This window comes from Aphelocoma coerulescens, chromosome 24 (genome assembly GCF_041296385.1).
Source record: "Aphelocoma coerulescens isolate FSJ_1873_10779 chromosome 24, UR_Acoe_1.0, whole genome shotgun sequence".
NCBI lineage: Eukaryota > Metazoa > Chordata > Aves > Passeriformes > Corvidae > Aphelocoma > Aphelocoma coerulescens.
Window position 1 is genome coordinate 5,481,129 of NC_091037.1, and position 20,489 is coordinate 5,501,617.

At 46.4% G+C, this 20,489-nt stretch overlaps 1 protein-coding gene across 4 annotated transcripts in view; it reads right to left on the minus strand.

Annotated features, from left to right (window-relative positions):
• The window catches only part of CDON (cell adhesion associated, oncogene regulated), a 55,166-nt gene that overhangs the window by 18,836 nt on the left and 15,841 nt on the right, over positions 1 to 20,489 (minus strand). For all 4 annotated transcript variants that reach the window (XR_011146571.1, XR_011146572.1, XR_011146570.1 and 1 more), the window contains exons 2-11: positions 15,616 to 15,752; positions 13,314 to 13,586; positions 11,667 to 11,813; positions 11,243 to 11,386; positions 10,198 to 10,485; positions 9,104 to 9,373; positions 7,842 to 8,180; positions 3,944 to 4,236; positions 2,078 to 2,252; positions 169 to 297 (exon numbers count right to left, since the gene is read on the minus strand). Coding sequence is in view for 1 of the 4 variants with exons in the window: in XM_068994599.1 (XP_068850700.1) it covers positions 169 to 297; positions 2,078 to 2,252; positions 3,944 to 4,236; positions 7,842 to 8,180; positions 9,104 to 9,373; positions 10,198 to 10,485; positions 11,243 to 11,386; positions 11,667 to 11,813; positions 13,314 to 13,586; positions 15,616 to 15,691 (2,134 nt within the window). In the remaining 3 variants the exon portion in view is untranslated. The remainder of the gene's footprint in view (positions 1 to 168; positions 298 to 2,077; positions 2,253 to 3,943; positions 4,237 to 7,841; positions 8,181 to 9,103; positions 9,374 to 10,197; positions 10,486 to 11,242; positions 11,387 to 11,666; positions 11,814 to 13,313; positions 13,587 to 15,615; positions 15,753 to 20,489) is intronic.

Consider the following 20,489-nt stretch of genomic DNA (forward strand, 5'->3'; position numbering starts at 1 on the left):
CAGCAGCATCCTTGGAAATAGCCTGTGTAACAGAGCAGCCTCAGAATAAACAGGAAATAGAGGAGGCAATACAAGCACCTGGAGCTGTCATAAACACAGGTTAACTCAGATGCAGCTCTTTGCAATACAACTTTTAGCACCCGAATCACAAACCATCCACGCTCCTACCTCCACTGTGGCGAGACAGGTCCGGAAGGATGACACCGAAATTATTTGTGCCTTCAGGAACAATGGGATGTTTAGGGATTCCTGCAGGTGGAGATGGAGCCTGTGTGTTTTTCGAGGATGATGTTCTTTCTAAGAAGATTTGACAGACAGTACATCAGTGTAGGGCCTGTATAAGGAAATGCTGTTTGTCAATGCTCACTATACGCTCACTCTACTCGCTACAGTGCTGCCCTGGCTCCACATCCCAAGCTGAACAGTCAGGATAGCAATCAGGGAGTTTCTCTGGGAGAGCAGGAGAGATTTTCCACACCAGCCCAGGGCCTCTGCTGTGGGTGAATGACTGTCCATTTGCAGTACTGACATCCACAGCGCTTAGTGGAGATGCCACCAGCTCCTGCCTGTGCTGCCGAGCCCACTCATCACAACACCACCAGGTGATGAAATCCCTGAAATCCTCCAACATCACCTGAAATCCATGTCTAGAGAAGGAGTAAAAATGCTGTGGAAGCAGCTGGAGCCAGCACACCAGGCTGAGAGGGCTTCTGACCTGTGGCAGTAGGGGTAGCAGTACTGACTCCTCCAAGTTTGCCAGGGATTGAGCACAGCACAGTGAACAAGAAGCATCATCTGGGTTTAATACGATGGGCTGTGACAAGTGGCTTTGCTGGTGTGAAGTTTCCTCAGTCCCCCAGTAAGCTGGGAGGATTGGTAGTAGGAGGAACACGAGTATGAACACTAGGATGTCTTTTATGGAAAAGTACAGGTGGAATGGGATTTTGCCACAGTTTGATACAATACCCTGGGGTAACCTGACTCGTGGAGAAAGGTGGGGTGGAAGAATGTGCAGCCTGTGATGATAAAGGGAGGAGGTGTAGGGCAAAACATCAGGTAAGTGTGGGGTTTTCTATGGAGACGACTCAGGCTCCTTCTCCAAGGGTCTGTGCAAGGAAGAGGACAGCTCAGAACAGGCTGGGGATGACTGTGGCCCCCCACAGTGGTGTTTGGCCTCATGGTAGGACACAGCCTATGAAGGGGGAGCAGGAGAAGAACTCCTGTGTTAGAGGTTTCTTTGTGTAAGTCTTAATAAAATTTTAAGCTATCCTGTCCTTCACAGAATTCCAGAAGGGTTTGAGCTGGAAGAGACCTTTAAGCTCATGTTGTTCCACCCCCATGGGCAGGGACACCTTCCACGATGCCAGGTTGCTCCAAGTCCCATCCAACCTGGCCTTGGACACTTGCAGTGATGGGGCAGCCACAGCTTCTCTGGGCACCCTGTGCCAGGGCCTCACCACTCTCACCAGGAAGAATTTATTCCAAATATCCCATCTAACCCTGCCCTCTGTCACATAAAAGCCATTCTTGGACAGTAGTATGAAAAATATCTACTTGTTTGTGTGCTAAAGAGCACAGGCACCAGCGTCCAAGCTTGAAAGAAAAAATGCTCTAATTAGAAATGTAGTGCTTGTTGCTGTCTGCACACAACTATCAGAACATCTGGCTCGTGGTGAGCAGAGAATGTCACTGAGGCATCTGCAGAGCAAACCAGGAGCAGCTTTGTTGATACATGAAAATTCGATGGTGCAGAGTTTCTTCTGTGATTCTCTGAAAAACCTCAACAGGGACAGGCTGCCCCTGACTTTGCTCCTTAAAGCAAGAGGAACCTCCCAGTACAAATCTTAACAATCACCCCAAAAATAATATTATTAAGCTTTTAATAGCTTCTACTTACCAACAGCCTCACGCTCAGGGAAGTTTGCCCTACAGCAATTTTAGCTATTAGAGGCTGTTCCTTAGCAAATAAACTGCAGAATATTTCACATATGGCTTAGCAGATGCCATTAAACGACTGATGTCATTAAATAAATGTCTCTGGAAGGCCGGGACACAGGGCACATTGTGCTGCACCTACCCTTGCTGGTGCGGAACGTCAGCATGGCCGGCTGGCCCTCGCCGGCGGCGCTCCTGGCCACCATCAGCACTTCGTAGAGGCTGGAGGGCTCCAGCTCGGTGAGGCGCAGCTCGTTCTCGCTGCCGGGCACCCGCACCGTGTGCCAGCCGCCCGCCGCGCTCACGCCGTCCTCCAGCTGCGCACACAGGGAGAAACCGGTCAGCGCGGGAGCACTCGGAGCCTGGGGCTGCTCACGCTTTGCACCCACTTTCACAGCACTCCTTGGATGGCCTTTTCTCTCTCTCTCTCTCCACACACATACACGCACTTGGTTTTGACCTTTTTTTTTCGTTTTCACGCAAGAGGCCGAATGATTTTCAGTCAGCCTTCAGCTGTGTGCTACTAAAGGGCTGGACCCTAATGAGAAGGAGATTTTCCCTGCACACTAGCCCAGGTTTCCCTGTACTTCAGCATTTTAAAATATTTATTGGCAAAAAGTATGTCTTAGTTATTCCTTAAGGCTGGGAAAAAAGTCAGGGAGACCAAAGATTTGGGTTTATCAATGCATGTTTCCTTTTTTTTAAAACAAAATCACTTTTTAACTTAGCAGTGAAACCACCAGCTCTGTTAAAGAAAAGAAAGACATTCTGGGTAGTCTCTTAATGCTTGACCTTTGCAGGAAAACATTACCCCAAATCCCAAAGGAAAAGACAAAGATTCCACCAAAAATAAACTACTAAACAATATAAGACTTTAATAAAACATTGGAGGCAGATCTAAACACTGTGGATTATCAAAGGTTATGCCAAAGGTCTTTGTTCAACTATTTTCTTCTACAGCAAAACCACTCCAAGGCTTTTATTCCCCCATCTTTTTTTTCCTCTATTAAAAGAGGGAAATCAATAAAATAATTTAATGACACAAAGAGAGCACCACCCTAAAAACCAGGATAAATTCACTGCCGAGAAACGCATGAGTGAGCACATTTAATGTGGAAAGGATTGGTGTGAGAGAAGGGAGAGCGTCAAAAAGGTCAAAAAAGCATTCAGAGCTTCCAGGGCTTATGTGAACCAACTGCCTTTGGATGAAAAATTATCACCAACAAACTCTGGCACCTGGTTTTCAGGAACCAACAGGTCAAAAATCTAAGCATTCCCTCCAGGCTAAGACAAGATCAGGATGTAGAGGATTAAAAAGCTTATGAAAAAGAAATCAAACAGCTTTGCCAGGCAGAAAACTGGTTTGCTTGGAAGAACAGATGCAGGCATTGCTTGGTTCTGACTTTAGACTCACAGAATCTCCTGAGCTGAAAGTGGCCCACAAAGATCACAGAATCCAAATCCTGGCTCTGCACAAGAGACCCCAGGAATCCCAGCATGGGATGTTAGCAAAAGAGCTCAGTGTTGACACACCATTTTTAATGCCATAGTAGGTACTGCCCCACAAATTTTAGTTCACCTTCCTATTTGGTAAGTTCAGTTTAATTGAGTCCCTTTGGGACGCAGAGCAGCAAACTCAGTGACGTACTAAGGTAAAACCCAGCTTCCCTTCTGCTCTCACACACAGATTCAAGCTTGCTCACATAAATGCATTTTTAACCCCGCTAACGTTGCACACAACACACCCTGGAGCCCCATCCCCCATAATGACACCGTAAAGGACAGAAAATCCTGGATAAATCTCACTTAAAACTACACAGACCAGTGTATTTGTGACAACCTCAGCCAGCCCTCAAACAAGCTGTGTGGGCACAGCAACGCTGTGCTTCAACGACATGTTTGCTCCCTCTGGCCTGAGCCCACGTCCTGGTTAACACCAGCACTGCTGGTTCCTTGAGAAACCCAGAGAACTGCGCCGTGTCCCCGCCCGGCGCACTGGGGACGGTACCTTGCGGTATTTGACAAAGTAGGCGTTGATGGGCAGGCCCCCGGCGCGGCCCGGCCGCCACACCAGGCTGTAGGTGTCCGGCTTCGGCGTCTGCGGGGGGCTCAGGATGATGGGGGCCTCGGGCGGGGCAGCCGCGCTCGATGCTTTTTCCATCGCCGCTGCATCCAGAGGCGATTTTGTTGGAGGCGAGCTTGAAAATGCCATTTCTGCACCAAAGTCGCCGCCGCTCTCGTCGCTCTGGGCAAGCTCCAGAGGAGCTGTTTCTCCTGCTCTCGTGCCAGTTGCTGGAGGAACTGCAACGGGAGGGTCTGGTTACATCCCCACGATGACGTACGTTCACCCCGTGCCGAGGGGACACTAAATCACTTCAGACTGACATTTCCAAACAAGCCCTGCTGCAAAACGCCAGGTCCAGAGGTGCCCACACAGATCTGAGCCTGGTGCCAAGCTGTGGCCTGGGTGTTTTTTCAGGGCACAGCAGTGGGGTTTGGTTTGTTTTTATTTGGTTTGGTGTTTTTTTCACAGTAGCAAAGAGTGAAAACCTGAAACTCAAGGTCTACAGGCACAGTTTGACTGTATCTCCACTAAACTAAGTCATGGCAATGCATGTTAAAAGAAATATATAAGTATATAGCTAAATTTGTGAGACAAACAGAGTAATTTGTACGCCGTTGTACAAGGAACTTTTCATGGCCTGCACTGGCATGCACACAAGAGGACATTCTCCTACCCCAGTTTCTGAGGTTTTAGCTGTAATTTGGAGAAGCTTTGAAAGCTGCACAACTCAACTACTTCATTTGAAAATTTATGCTGAGAATAAACTCAGTTTACAGGAAGATCTACATGCAATTTAATACCAGCGCATTTCCAGAAATCCTTCTCCAGCCTCCTCCATCCTATTTACTTTTGCTGATATGAAAAAAAAAAAAATCTATACTGTATCAGTAGTCTAAAAGAGGCCACAAGATTTAAAAAAAGCCCTGTTTGGCTGATGCAGGGCTCATCAGAATTCCAGGCAGGAAAAGGATGGCAGGTTGGACATGTGAGATTATCCAGGACAAGAAAACGTCAGTACTTAAAGCAAAGAAAGTTTGGGAAGCAGCTCAGCTCCTCAAGGCTGCACACGGCAGCAGCAGGACAGCCAGATGTTCGGAGCCCTGTCCGTCCTTTCAGATTTGTGTAGGTTTATGTTACGTGCCGGGGTCTGGAAGGGGAAGGGAATGAAGGGAACTTGGTTTACAAAACAAACAAATTCCTTGGTAATGTAAAGCCTAGGCAGTGTTAGCCTGGCTGACTCAGATTCCTTCAAACCTCCATTAAAATACCAGCAGCAAGTGTGGCTGCTATTTTTGGCCACTTTTTAAAAAGCTGGGAAGGAAAGTTCTCTTTTCAAATTGAAGACACGCTCCCGGCGAGCATTCCTTGTTTGTTTCTTCTCATTTATTTAGCAATGCCACAGAATTCAGTGACAGGAAGAAGGGAAAAACACGGGGAGGATGTCCCCAAAGCCAGATGGTCTTAAAACGCCAGACACTCCCAGAACAATCCCCGAACTAAAGGGTATCTCTGCTGTCAGAGGAGCAGCGGGAAGAGCCTGATATTGGAAACAAATGGGAGGAGGTGGAAGGCCCTCAGCACCGTGGTGGACCCCGAGGGTGTGGGTGGGCACGGTTTGGTTTGACGCCTGCTGGCACTGGGGACACGGACTCTTGGAGTGGAGAATGAGTTGTGGTTTCAGCTGGTGACAGCAGACCCACAGCCAGCGCTGTGTTTATTGCTGCGGGAGGGGAGTCGTCAACAACTGCCGGGTTGTTGTATTTTTGCTTTGGAAAACAATCCCTGGGTAACAATTCCCATTAAGTAATTCAGATCTAAGCTCTTTTTGCAAAGTTTCTGGTATAATTACTACCCATATAACCCAGCACATCAGCCTTCTCTCTGCTGCCGTGTCATTTTGCAACTTTTTTTGGCTGCTGCTCTCAGTGCCATCCCTTTCCCCTTAGCCATGGAGATTTTTCTTCCTCGGCTTCCCAATCCCACTGGGAACACCAGTAGCACTGAGCTGGGTCAGGCCAAAGGCTGCATGTGCCCAAAATCCTGACCCCACCAGCAACCAGAGAAGGACTGAATGTCCCAGATTTGGGCATTAAAAGAAGGTATTCATAGAATCTTAGAACGATTTGGGTTGGAAGGGACCTTAAAGGCCATCCAGTTCCACTCCACTGCCATGGGCATGGACACCTTCCAGGCCAGACGATCCTCCCTGCTCGCCAGCTCTCCAAATACCTCAGCACAGGCTGGGAAAGTCCTCCGAAAACCTGAAGGCAGCACATCAGTGAGGTCACCCACACCTGGCAAGTGTTTCAAATCACCTTAGGACTTCTCAAAGCTTCTCTAAGGTTCCTGCAGGAGCAACTCCAGCCCGTTAGCCCCTGGAACACCCACCTGCACAGACTAAATGCTCCTTCTTGTGTTTTTCACTCCCTCTCCTGCTACTCAGACTGCCTGCATTATATTTTTCTCCATCATTTCCACTAGATGAAGTTATTTTGGAGATTTAACCTTGTGTTCAGTAGCTCTGGGAAGCTCCTGCCATGCAGGCTAGCCCCACAACTGTCTAAAAAAGACTCAAAAAAGGGAGGGCCATGGGTACTGGATCCCGAGGCATCATTTTACATTTTGGTGGTTTCTCACTATGATGGCAGCTGAAGTTGTCCTGCCTGCTGTAAGACCATGCAATGAATCACAGCCTGGAACAGATCCAGCAGAAGGAAAAAAAAAAAAGATACATTTTTCAGCCAAGTGGGCTCTCTTACTGTGTGCTGGGACAAGGCAAATTACGGGACCAGGTACTGAGGCTGAGAGGTGCTTAAGCTGATCCTTCTACCAAAGAAATGCACTGGAATCCCAGCTGAAGTCATTCAGGTGCTTCGGAAGTGTTACCTGGCAGGAATTCTTCGTTAAACAGCTGAGTGTCTGAGCATGTCTTTGGCATGGCTGGGAGCTGTTCTAAACCCCTAACAGCTCCCAGAAATTCCTCAGGGACTTTTATATCAAAACCAAATGCCTTAACCACCCTCTGCACCATAATCAGCAGCCAGTACAACGTATTAGAAACCGATAAAAGTTAATAAACAAAGCATTAAAATTGAACTCACTGCCATAAAATTCTGAGGCAAAGCAGTGGGATTTTTCTCTTTAACACAGGCTGAATTCTGGGATGATATTTAGTTTCGTGTTTCCACTCAGCAAGGTCCAAAAATAACTGATTTATAAAACTACATGATGGGATCACTTTCTTGAGGTTTCTTCTTTCTTTTTATCCCCTAAGTGAACCTTTAAGCATCTTTTCATGTTATTTACAGGAGTTTTAAACTCTAACCAAAGAACTTTAAATATGGGGCCACATATTAAATCCCACTGACCTGAAATCTCCCTGGCATTCAGCTAAATTAACTAAGGCAAGGTGCTGAAAGAACTGAGAAACTTAAGTAACTTCATGTAACTAAAAATCTGTATCTCAATTCTTGTGAAGGGAACTTGGGGGAGCTCAAACCTGTTATTAATGTCACATAATATTGCAATGTGAGGAAAGGCTCTTTCCCATCTTGCTTTAGTGTAAGTACTGTCTTTTCCTAGTAGCAATTTCAAGAAATAAATAAAAAATACCACCCTCAGATAGTTTTTATCACATATAAGATGCTAAGTCCATGCCTTGCACACTGCATTTCTCCTTTGCCTAAGGTGGGAGGGAGGAACTGGTCCATGAAGACAACTAAGACTTCTCTGCTTCCTTTCCCTGAGACTCCACCCCACCCACCTGCCACTCATTTCTTATTTTGAGGCATTTCTCACCTAAATCAGGGAGCCAAGAGGGCAGTTTGGGGCTTCCACTTACCGACTGTCAGGAAGGCAGTGGAGAGGGCAGAGCCGTGCTCGTTGATGGCTTCGCAGCGGAACTCCCCGGCACGCTCAGGGGTCACGTTCCTCAGGCGCAGGGAGCCCCAGCCCAGCCGGGGCACGGACAGGCAGGAGGGCTCTGTCCCTGCTGGGGGAGGCCTCTGAGGTTTGGGGTGAAGCACTTGAGTGGGGTGGCTGAGCACAAGGCCTCTGCTGTCGTACCAGCGGATCAGAGGTGCGGGCAGGCCGGTGGCATTGCAGAACAGGGTCACGTCCCCGCCAGCCACCACGGTGGTGTTCACTGGGGAAGAGATGATGATGGGGACAGAGTCTTTGCCTGGGGGGAAATACAACCAAAGAATGAATTCAGCTAAGGGAAATGGCACTTAATACCAGAACAAGTCAATATGATTTTAAAAATTACACGTGGTTCTTTTCAACCATTTTAACAATTATTTCTTCTCTACACAGCATCTCCAGACTTCCCTTCCAGACTGAAGAGATCAGCACAGGCTCCTCCTTAGAGAAGGCGATTAAAACCTACACTCAAACCACACTTTGAATTCCCTAAATGACAAAGACTTGACTGTCAGAGAGGAACACAGCGCAGGCAAGACTGGCTTAGTCCACTCCACACACAAGCTGGCCACAAAATCTCTGCTCAGCCAGGCACTGCACAGCTCACACCAACCATAACTGGTCCAGAGACGTTCAAAGCTTCAGCTACGCATGACAGGAAGAGAAAAGGGACAGCAACAGCCTTGCCGACATCCTTATGCTAGCAGAAATCAACTTCTCTGGGTATTAGAAGGTATCTTAGACTGAAAAGAGATCAAAAAGACTACTGGTACCTGATCCTGCCAATCTGATAGAGGGGAAGTGTGCATTAACCCCAAACCTGATGATTGTTGTGTGAACTTGATTATGGAACAGGCTTAACTACTCAGCAGCCAATACTACTTGGAGCACCAGCTCATCCAACACAACAGGATCCTGATTCTATTTAAGCATAAATCACATCAAATCCAATCATAAGCTGATTTGATTGTGGCTGATAATCCAGGTTTTAAGTATCAAGTAGCCACACCAGCCCAGAAATCCCTACATCTCTTAAAATCCAGCTGAAAGCACCTTCTTTGTAAGATTAGTGGTCTGAAACAAATTAATTCATAATCTAGGGGGGAAAAAACCCCCACAACAGAATAAAGCTTAAAGTATAAATGCTTAATACGAGTTCTTGAGAGCTGCAAGTGCTCCCACCTGGCTGGACACGGAGTCTCCCCGTGGACTGCACAAACCCAATTCCATTGTTTGCCACACACTGGTACAAGCCAGAGTCCTCCAGGGTGACCCCGCAGATCTGCAGATGGTTTCCTGCGGGCAAATGTCGTGGAGAGGGATGGAGAGGAGCTGCATTGTGGAGCCAGGTGAGGGTTGGAGCAGGGTTGCCACGAATGTCACACCAGAAATGGACGGTGGCTCCGGCGGCCACGGTTTCATCCTGCAGTCCCCTGGAGAGTGAGGGAGGTTCTGGAAAGGGAAAGGATTTTACTTAGACTAAGTCCTGAAAAAACTGCTGTGAAACATTACACAGGCTTATCACATCCAAAGGCTGAGCAAGTACCACAAACTGCACAGCCTGAAGCTGCTTTTCCCACACATGGGCTTATTTGAATGGTTTCTCCCTTTTACTCCAACAGCCACATGTTTGCATTCATCTTGTAAATAAAACACTTCTATTTTCAAAACAATTCATCAGTGACATTCCCCCAAAAAAGGTGTGTTGTGCATCAACACCCTGTTTTCTGAGTAACTCCAACATACACATTTTAAAACCCAAACAAAATCTGTCACGAATGCAAAAAACTGCAAATACGAGGAAAATCTGCTACAACAGAAAGGGGAGAAGAGGAACAACCAGGAGCCAAACAAAAGAGGCCAAATATATGATTATGTTTCTTTTGCTTTTGTTTATGTTCTCATCTGAACATATCACCACCCCTCGCCAGCTTTTTGTTCACATGCAACCTCAAAAGAAGCAAATCTAGTCCCTGGCACATTACTGACACTGGCACTCTGTAGGAAAATAAATGGATCAGTTCTTCCCTTGGAGTTTGTTATTCTTCACTGTTTCATTATTTCAGACTGCAAATGGTTAGAAGAGATAAATAATTATGGATTTTAACATGGGAGAAATGATGGGTTATGGTCATTATAAGCAGATCTGTATTCTTTATTTTAATATGCTCAAGGCTGAGAAAGAATGTGAGGCTGTTTGGAAGCAGATGCCAAAACTAGCAGGTAGATGAAGGCAACGTTTGTTGCCTGGATGTGAAAATGTCTTTACTTCTTACCAAGTACAGTAAGCGAATAGTTAACATATTTCACTGCTCCAGAGTCACTTCCCACCACGCAGGAGTAATTCCCAGCGTCCGACGCCTCGAGCCGCTCCGTCACCAGGTGAGAGTGCAGCAGCTCCCACCTGCCTCGCCTCAGCGCGTCCCGGCCGTCTTTAACCCAGCGGATGGGGGCCGGAGCCGACCCACTGACCACACACTCCAGGGTCAGGGCGCTGTGCCGGGGCACTGCCAGGCTCTGGGGAGCCAGCGGGTGAAGGATGTGGGAGCCACCTGAAGAAGGGCCTGGAGGAAAGGAGATGAATCGTAGAATAGCATCACAGAATGGTTTGGGCTTCTGGTCACCTTCCACTAGACCGAGTTGTTCCAAGCTCTGTCTAACCTGGCCTTGAACACTTCCAGGGATGGGACAGCCACAGCTTCTCTGGGCAGAGAGCCTCACAGGGCCTCACTACCCTCACAGGGAAGAATTTCTTCCCAATATCTACTCTAAGCCTACTCTCTATCAGTGCCATTCCCCCTTGTCCCGTCACTCCAGGCCCTCTCTCTCTGTTTTTCTTGTAGGCTCCCTTCAGGTACTGGAAGGTCACAGTGAGGTCACCCCTAAACCTTCTATTTTACAGGCTGAACAATCCCAATTCTCTCAGCCTTTCCTTGCAGGAGGAACCAACCAAGCTTTTAAACCACACCCTCCCATCCCATTCTCTGTCCTCCTCCATGTCTTGCAGTGTCAAACAGTGCACTCAGGACTGAGCACGATGTTGTAACACTGTCTTCCAGAAGTCCTGCTCCAAAATAGATTTGAGGACAGAAGTATGAGCAGTATTCTCTTCCCAAGGGTGACTTTCTGGGATTTGAAAAGCAGTCACGCTGCTCCTCCACAGTGAGGAGAAATAAGAATCGAATGGGCAAAGAATGCAGGAGAGATCTTACATAACATGGTGTTGTTGGAGGCACTGATATGCCATTGCTAAAAACCTTAGGGACATCATTTACTCTGTTTGAGCTGTGTTAATTCTGGAAAGCTGAACTGAATACTCACGTGTGACTGTGAGCTTCCGTCCAGTGAGTTCTACTCTGAGGTCGTGAGTGACTGGGTTGTACACTGCACACTTGTAGGATCCTTTGTCTTCTGAAGATACATTCAAAATTTGCAGGTTTCCAGATGGAAGAATTAGGTAGTTGTCTAAACAAGTGGGGAAGGTGAAAAGAAGATTAAATTTAATTTAGTTTCAAAAGATGCCTTCCTTTTCTGTAATTTTTAAAATTAATTTGTCAGCTATACCTGTTTATTCTAAATATAGGATCACATGCAAAGGAGATTCATTTCCAAGGGTAGGTTTTGATAAAGTGAATTGCACAGAAAGTTCTGCAAGTTTCCAGAGGATTTTTTTCCATTAGGTTTAAAAAAAAAAACCCTCCAGGCAAGCTGCTGTTGGATACTTATATTGCACAAAACACCTCACCTGTTGATTGTTCCAGCCATTTCCCCCGCACTTGGAAGCGAACCTGTGCTTTGGGGTGACTTTCTGGCACCTTGCACCTGATGAGAGCTGTGCCTCCTTCCTCTGCTGCAACAGCAGCCGTCACCAAAGCATCAAAGTCAGCTAAACCTGCAGAGAGTTGGGAACAGGGTAAGAGCAGCCACGGCTTGGGAGAGGGGTAGGGCAGTAAGCTCAGTATTTGTGTTCAGAATACAGTTGGTTTCATGCTGATTGTCTTCTCTGGAGCAGCTTTTGGATATTCATATCAACAGGCCTGCTCTACCCTGCAGCCCATAATAGCATAAACCCTCCTTATACACTTCCTTACTACAAAAAGCACCAGCTTTTACATGGGAACAGTGAGGAGAAAAAATAATTCCTACATCCCCTCCCAACTGCTTCCAGAAAAGCCAGCAGAGACACTGGAAAGGCTGCAGGACTCCTCATGGGCTCTGCAGGCACTACAGAAGACAATTCACACTGCCCATAAAAACGTGGAATTGTCTTTCTGGGCTGATAATGAACACAGCAGTGCCCTGAGGCAGGCAGAGAGCTCCCAGCACCTTCCCGTGTGCTTCCCAAACCTCCAAGGGAGGAGGGAAGTGTGAAAGCTGCTCTTCTACTCCCTCCATGTTCAAACTTCTTTGAGGTTGTGAAGTTTTCCTATGTTGGCCACCCTTGGAGCTCTCTTGAGAGGGGCTGGCCATGGGTCAGTACTTTACCAAAACACTTTTAAGAGACTTTCCTCCCAAGGGGATTTTGGACATGCTCCATAGATGAGGTACCCTTCCAGAGAAATCACTCAAACCCTGCTTGACAAAGACCTGATTCAGACAGCCCAGAGATCCCAAACAGACAAATCATGCTCCTGCAGGAATACTGTACTCCCATTCTCAGCATCACATCATCCTTTCCATGCGGAAAACATTGTCCTTCCTCTTCCAAAGTCCCTTGAGGTCAAATAACTTACAGATCAAGCATCAAGGCAAAGACTGATCAGAAGAACCAGTGCAACTAAGAGAAGGGAAACTGTCCCTAAGAGGAGAGAAGACTTGTCCTCACCTGAAGAACATCAACACTGGTTTGATCAAATCACATGAAAATTAAAATCTGCAGCTCCCACTTATTCCCCAGGCAACAATTCCCACAGATTTCTCCTCAACTCTCAAGCATGCTTCTGCAATGGCGTGGCAGCTCAGCTGCTCTTTCAACATCCTTTGTGAAGGGAAGCATTTGGAAATCTTGTATTTTTCAGGCCCATTCATTGAAATTAATGTTATTTCATTTAATAATATTTATGTCTGCTTAAAGAGACCCTTGAGGTCCTTCAACTCGAAATGAGGCTGACACCAACACTAAATCCATCAGGTATGGTTTGGTCTAGCTGAGGCTTTAAAAGCCTCCAGGGATGGGGATCCACAAGCTTTCTAGGGAATGTGTTCCAGGCCTGCATCACCTGACAGGTCTCAGATGATAGCATTACAAAAAATGCAAGAAGTGTATAATCCATCATATTCTACATACTGGCTGAGGAAAAAAACCACCCCAAAACATTTTGGTCTAGGTGTTTTCTAAAATTCCAAGAAGGAACTGGCAAGGAGCAAAGAACAGAAGTGCAAATGAACTTACTGCCCATGGACACCGTGGCAGGCCGGCTCAGCACGGCGCCCACGCTGCTGCTGGCCACACACTGGTAGCGCCCGCACGTCGCCGGGCTCAGGGACACGATTGTCAAAGATCCTGACTGGATTTCCACTTCTCCCACCCTGCTGTCCAGAGGCTTCCCATTAAACAGCCAAGAAAGGTGAGCTGTGGAGGGCTCGGCAGAGCAGCGGAGCTGGACGGGCTCACCAGACTTCTGGACAGTAGATGAAGGCTCAGAAATAAAACGGGGAGTTAAATCTAAAAGGAAAAATATATGTATTGAGTTAGAGACCAGAATTTTGCATGGACACAGGTGATAAGGTTAACGATGTGCTGACTGGTATGACAGGCTCACCACGTAAAGGGTCTCTAAACTCCAAGTTGCAAGCGATATTCAAGCAAGTGTTGCCTTTTCCTTGGCAAGAAGAACTCAGGAGAGATTCCTGCTCGCTCTCAAACACTGGGAAAACGTCAAGATTCAAAGCCCACAAAAGGGGGTAACAGCAATTAAACAAATGTAGGTGCAGTAAGGGGGAGGCACGTCCCCAAGTGTGCACAAGGCAGAGGTGTCACACTTGCCAGGCTGGCAAAAACTGCAATCCCACTGGATTTATGCGGAGGAAAACAGCACCCGTCACCTGAAGAGACGGAGCACAGGAACACGCAGCTGTAGCTGATCTGTCCCATATGAAGCAGGCCTGGACGTGACTTGTAAAATGCTAGAAATGGCAGGAGCCTGCCAGGTATTTACACAGAACCGTCTCCGAGTCTGCAGAACTAATTAAAAATAGCCGGATAAAAAAAGCTGGATGAACAGCAAAGGCTCTTGCTAATTCCAAATACATGGACTTCATCAGGACAAGGATGATGAATTGGGCATCCATTATCTTTACTGAGTAAAGATGAACAGAAACAGGAAGAGCTGCTAATAAATAAAAGGTTCAATCCCACAGAACTTGGTTATGAGAATCCATTTATTTGCCAGAAGAAAATTCCTGCTTGTTGGACGAGATTTTTTCCTATTCTGGCCAATGAAACACTGGGAAGTATTTCCATTTGTTTTCTGTTGAATTCTCCACTAAAGATTTTGCATGAAGGGAGCAAGCAAAAGGCAATTAACACCAGTAACACTTAATTGGTTAGTAATACAAATTAGGAGAAAAAACTAAATTAAAAATAGACACATTGGCAGGGAGAAACAACTTCTAGTTTGTAAAGGATCTAAGGAATTCCAGATAGTACGGGTCAAGATGATATTAAATGACATCCAAGTCAGAGACAGTTTTCTTATAGGTGGGGCCCTGGGTTCATGCTTTTCTTCTCAAGTCAGTCCATCTCAGCTCTGGTTATGAGTTTCAGATGAGAAACTGCACATTTTTAACTGAACCATAAACTATCTGCATAAACATAAAATAAAACTGGAAATTAAAGTGTGGCTTCACTTAACAAAAAAAGATGAAATCCATAAAAATGGTATCCAAGCATTTTGCAGGACTCCAGATGTCCATTTTTAGCTTTTAATTAGAAAACTGTTTTTCCCGTTACTTCAGTTTGAATTTCCAGGGATAGAGGGAAGCACTGACCTTTCAGTTTGCTCGCCACCAATTGCTATGAAATCATACTGCTACTTTCATCTTCGCCCCTGCCCTCACTTCTGACACCAACACTGTGCTTCATGTAAAAGGCAAAATTGGTAGCAGTGACCCTGCAGCTGGAATTTATCTCCTATGACTGCTTGAAAAATAAAATTTATCCCATTTGCTTATAACGATTGGCTATGAAGTGCTAAAAGTAGTAAAAGCTTCTTTTTTGTGTGGTTACGTTAAGACAAGCTGACTACACAGAGCAGATGTGTCAATTAAAACCATCCCTCTTCTTTTTTTAACACCAGAGTTCTTCCAACTGCAGCCACGCATCAGCTTTCGCATTTCAAAGGGCTGATTCCCCTCTCCCCCTACAAATCCAAACCCCTCCCGACCCCTGGGAACACAAGATGCACTGTATGCAGCAGAATCAGCATCCAGCTGAATCCATGGAGATCCCAAGGAACAAACCCACGTAGCCCAGAGTCTTCCATGTTCTGGCACTTGTTTTGAGCCAGACACAAGCAAAGTCATATATCGAGTGTAAGGCTGGGTTTCAGTGCTCCATGCTTCCTTAAAAGCAGATTATTGACAATATCCAATAAAGTTGGCCACTTCGAAATGCACTCCCAAGTGTTGTTTTGTTCCAAAGTCTGGGTTCAACCCCAAAACCTCCAAGTGCCCCAGCTTGGGTGAGGCCTTACCTGTGCTGGTGGCAGTGACAAGGCCGGTGGCAGCAATGAGGAGCAGTGCCTGGAAGCGCCCGGGGGCTGGATGCATAGCGCCAGATTATCCAAATTGAAAGCCCGAAGCTCCAGACTAAGACGAGGCACGGAAACAGCTACAAAACAAACAGGCACATGTCTACTGTGAGTTTCAGGAGTTCGTCTTTTAACTCTCTTACAACAAAGTGTTTGGGGTTTTAAAAAAAAAAGGCATAACCAGGAAACAGCCAATATTCTTTGTAATATAGAAACCATCTGTAAAAGTGAGTTAGAGCTGAACTTCACTGTGGTTCCAAGTACTAATCTTAATGTAAGAGTTTTTCCACAGCTGGGGCATGAGGCATCCGCATTGAACCGCTCTGCCTTGATAAATTAGACTCTGTTCCACCCAGAGGAGCTGGAGTCCAAAGTAAACAGCTTATCTATTGGAGATAATATTGTTTGCAAACAATAATCATTTGACCATCTATCATCAGGCCACACTTGTTTTACAAGTTTCTATGAATCTACTGCTGCGATGCCGCTACCGCTCACAATTGCTCCAAACCTGCTCACTGAGACCTGTCATCTGCTGGCTCCTTCTGCTGGGCTTCACAGGCAAACCATAGCAATGAAAAAAACACCAATATTAGTCCTGTTCTCAATTTATATTCCCAAACAAATGGTGCTTTCTCCTCTATCCTTTTGGGGCATGCACTAGATCCACTTTTATCTCCATGGCTGCTTCTAGAGAGGGCAGTCCTTTCCTTGGCCGTATCACACACGACCATTCAGCTACGTAAGATCTCACTTTCATCATCAAAAATAAAAAACTACATCATTAAACCAGCAAAACACAAACTAACTATGATCCCAGAGGTCTTTTCCAACCTAAATGACTCTACAATAAATCGTTAAACCAGCAAAATACAAACTAAATCATGGAACCAGCAACCGGACTTGCACGAGGGGAGTCTCAGGAATGGTGTTTCTGACACTGGGTCTCAATCAAACACTGGTTTTTCCAAGAAAACAATAAATCTACAGCTGCCGTTCATGTAAATGTCCTATTGGCCTTGTGTAATGCTATGATGGATAAGATCTGAGCTCATTTAGCACAGTTACTTCATTTATCAGCCCAGCCATACCATTCCACTGCTGATAACACTCAACATACAGTTTAAACATCTCATCTATCAGCTGTGTATATAAACACGTATCCAACACGCACACAATAACGGGGAGTTTTACTTGAGCACAGAAGCAAGTGCAGCAATACACATGCTTGGTAGGAGAAAGTCTCAGTTTATTGAGTGTTCACAGAGCCACTTGCTTTCCAAGAAGCTGGATCCGGATATCAACAGCAAAATTATTCCTGTGGTTTATTTAACAATAACCTTACTTTATCATCACAGCATCATGGTAAAATATATATGCAAATTAAGCATCAGGAAAAGCCTCCAGTTGTAATTAAAGAATCACTCTGGATTTTATGGAGCTGTTTGCTCACTGCCACTTCTGCCTGCAAACTGCACTCCGGGTTACACTGACAGCTTGAGAGGGCAGCAAGAAATGTTGTCGAGTTCTGCTCCCGTTTCTGGGCAGTTTTATCTGATCCAGCAAATTTATTTCAGCTGTTGGGAAGACCCAGCAATCCTGTGGCCCAGGCTGGTTCCCAAGGCGAGCCAGGGCTGTTTTGGGAAGCCACAGATGGCAGAAGAGCCCAGCTGTGCCGAAGGGGTTGGTTTATTTGAATTCTCCCTCGGTTCAAGGGCAGGAGCGCCGCTCCACCAGCGCACGCAGAGGACAAAGTAAACACCCAGAGAACTTGTTAACATCAAACACTTTGCTGAAGAGGGCTGGGGGCAATGTTGCTTTTTGCCAAATCTTCCCTCCACTATTTATTTATCAAAAGCAATGAAACGTATATTCTGGGTCAACTTTAACCCCAGCACATGGAGCTACTGGGTTATTTTGCAGCTGTCTTTTTAAACAAGGCCAGCTCATTATCTTTAACTAAACTTTATCTTTGGAGATCTACTTTATCCAGGCTCTGATTTCCCTCTGTTTATCTTTCTCCTTACATGTTCCTCGCTGCCAGTGTCAACAGCTACTCCTCTTTTGACCTACCAGTTTGGCTTTTGCAGGCTTGTGGAGTGGTAAGATCAACTGCAAAGCAGTGAGTACACACAGCGAGCCACAAAGACCAAAGTTCTTTGACTGGGGGGGGAAAAAAGAAAAATATTGGCTTTAACTGGAGTAGGATTGCTCGGCCATCAACACTCAGGCATCTGAATGAAGTTTCTCCAACACCTGCTTCTGAAGGGATGGCAGAGACATCTTGCTCACTGGTAGATTTCGGAACACAGGGGAAGGTAAGACCCAGCAACACAACATAAGCCAAAAATGCTTCTTTCTTTTTCTCCTGCAGATGGTGACACTCCAGAAGCCCCTTGCTAAATACAGAGAAGAGGGCGAGACCGCAGCTTGCAGTTTTCTGGTCTTTAGAAATCCTGTGGAGAAACTTTGCCTGTTTAATATTGTATGAAAAAAGCCCTAGGGATGGAAAAACACAACCCTTCCCCTTTGCCATCTTTTCAATAACCCTGAGCTCCCATTTTGACAGCAAGTACCAGTCACTGGGGACCGGTTGGGATCTGAAAGAGGTGCACCTTGGTTAGATGTGGCTCTTTAGTGTCCTAGACTCCAAGATGAGCTCTGCCCAGAACAACTCTGCCCACTGTTCCTCGACTGGGAGGATGAATCTGCACCACTTGTGGATCAAATAGTCAGAGTTATTTTGGAGTAAGAGGTGTCACTGTCTGAGCATTATAAACTAAAAGAGGAGTTATTAATATAAATAATATTCAAGGTTGACTAGAGATAGACGTGTTTTTTTGTGGATCAGGAAAATGCACTTTTCACTTTCACTGGCCATTTCTCCAGCCCAGCAGAAAGGCACAGCATGGCAAAGGCCACATTTCTCCCACTTCCACCCAGACCTCTTCACCTAAAGTCATCCTCCAGTTATCTTCGTGCAGCACTTGACCTCCTTGTCAGCTCTAAAGTAGGTTATTGCTCCTGGATCAAGGGAAACAAGGAAGATAACGGACTTGTGTCAGGGGGAGGGGTCATCCTGCCCATTGCAATGGATGCCTGCCCCTCAGAAGCATGCTGCACACACAGGGGCGCCCACAAACGTGTGCCTGGCACTTCTGGATGTAATTAGCAAGATGAAGTATTTCTGCACATGATATAATTCTAGCTGTGTGCCTCATTTGTCACTGACCCTTTATGAAAGGAACCCCTCAGCACAGAGCTGTGGGGACAGGCGTCCAGCAGCTCCCAGTTTCAGCCCCGCAACCTCTGGAATGCCATGCGCAGGCAAGAAAATAAACCATCCACACTAACTCCAAACAGAGGGGAAGGGATGGTTTAACTTTCCTTAAGAGCACCAGAGGTTTCCCAGCACAGCAGCAGGGCTGTCCCCAGCGCCAGACTGGCACACCAGCCTGGCACACAGGGTGCTGCAGGGCAGCTGGCACACGGTCACACGGCTGTCGCGGCCTGGAGACCTCACCAGGATGGACAAAGGGCATCCCGGACCAGGGAGCCTGTGGGCTTACTGAAGCACCCTACTGAGCCAAGATGGGAAGACACAGGCACCAGACCAGCTGGGATTTCTGCAGCCCTAGCAGCGACCCTCTTGTCTCTTCCCAAAGCTTCATGTTTGTTACTGTTTCTCCAGAAACCAGTGGTTTTCAATGTACAGCTCCACAGGTCTGGTCCTGGCACTGTAACAACCCTCACCAAATTAACTCACTCCTACCCATGTTTATCCCCAAATAAGGTTTCACACTCTAAAAGATGACAAAATGCTGTTTTCCATGCATTCCCATGGTGTCAAGCTCCAGTGTCCTTCCAAACACAGCTGAGATCCTGCCCCACTTACTTACTGGACCATGAACTTCCCCTCTCCACCCTTGCAGCTGAGGGCAGAGCCACTATGAAAAGAGCATTATCTCATCCCCATTTTGGTTTAGCTCCCTGAATCATCTTCCTGCCATCTCAGACCAGCTGGCAGGGCAACACCAGGACCTCCCTTCCCAACAGCCACCACCCCACTGGATCTGTTTCTGCACTCCTGCTCCATCACTCCCTGCTCCAACACTCTCCCAACCTTCAGCGAGCTGTTCCACGAGGAACAGCTAAACGAGGAAGGGTTTCTGCACTACCCAAATGCTCCAGGTCCCATAAACACTGGGTAGAGCAGAAGGAGGAGGAAGGAAACAGCATGCTCAGGAACAGAGGGAGTTATTCAGGTTGCCCACTCCACCTCCAGGAGCTGACGGCCTTTGCTAAGAAGCCCAAGGAAAAAGTGACTGAGCACCGCTGCCTCAGAGGCAGCACTGCCCACCAGCTGCATCGTGACAGCCCTCTGGAGTATACCAGCTTTGGATAGACAGATTTCCCATTTTTCCTAAACAGCAGCAACTCAAAATTGATTCATCCCACCTCACTTTATAATGTCATATGTGATTTAACACCCAAAGCACAGCAAATTGGTTTTTTCCCTAGGTCATTTATTAGAATTACCAAGAAAATTTCATTTTAACTTGCCATCTGTACAACAAAACCCACAAATTTTCAAACCACCTAAATCTAGAGCAAATGAACCCCCTTGAATTAGCTAAAATACTCTGGCTTCAGTGTGAGCAAGCTGAGTTAGATCATTAAATCTCACACCAAGACACCTTAAAAAAAAAAAAGAAAAAAAAAAGAAAAAAAGAAAAAAAGGAGGTATTGAAGCCTGTGGCATTCCAAGAGAAAGCAATCAGACATTCCTGCCGCTCGGCTCCTCAGTGATCTCCAAA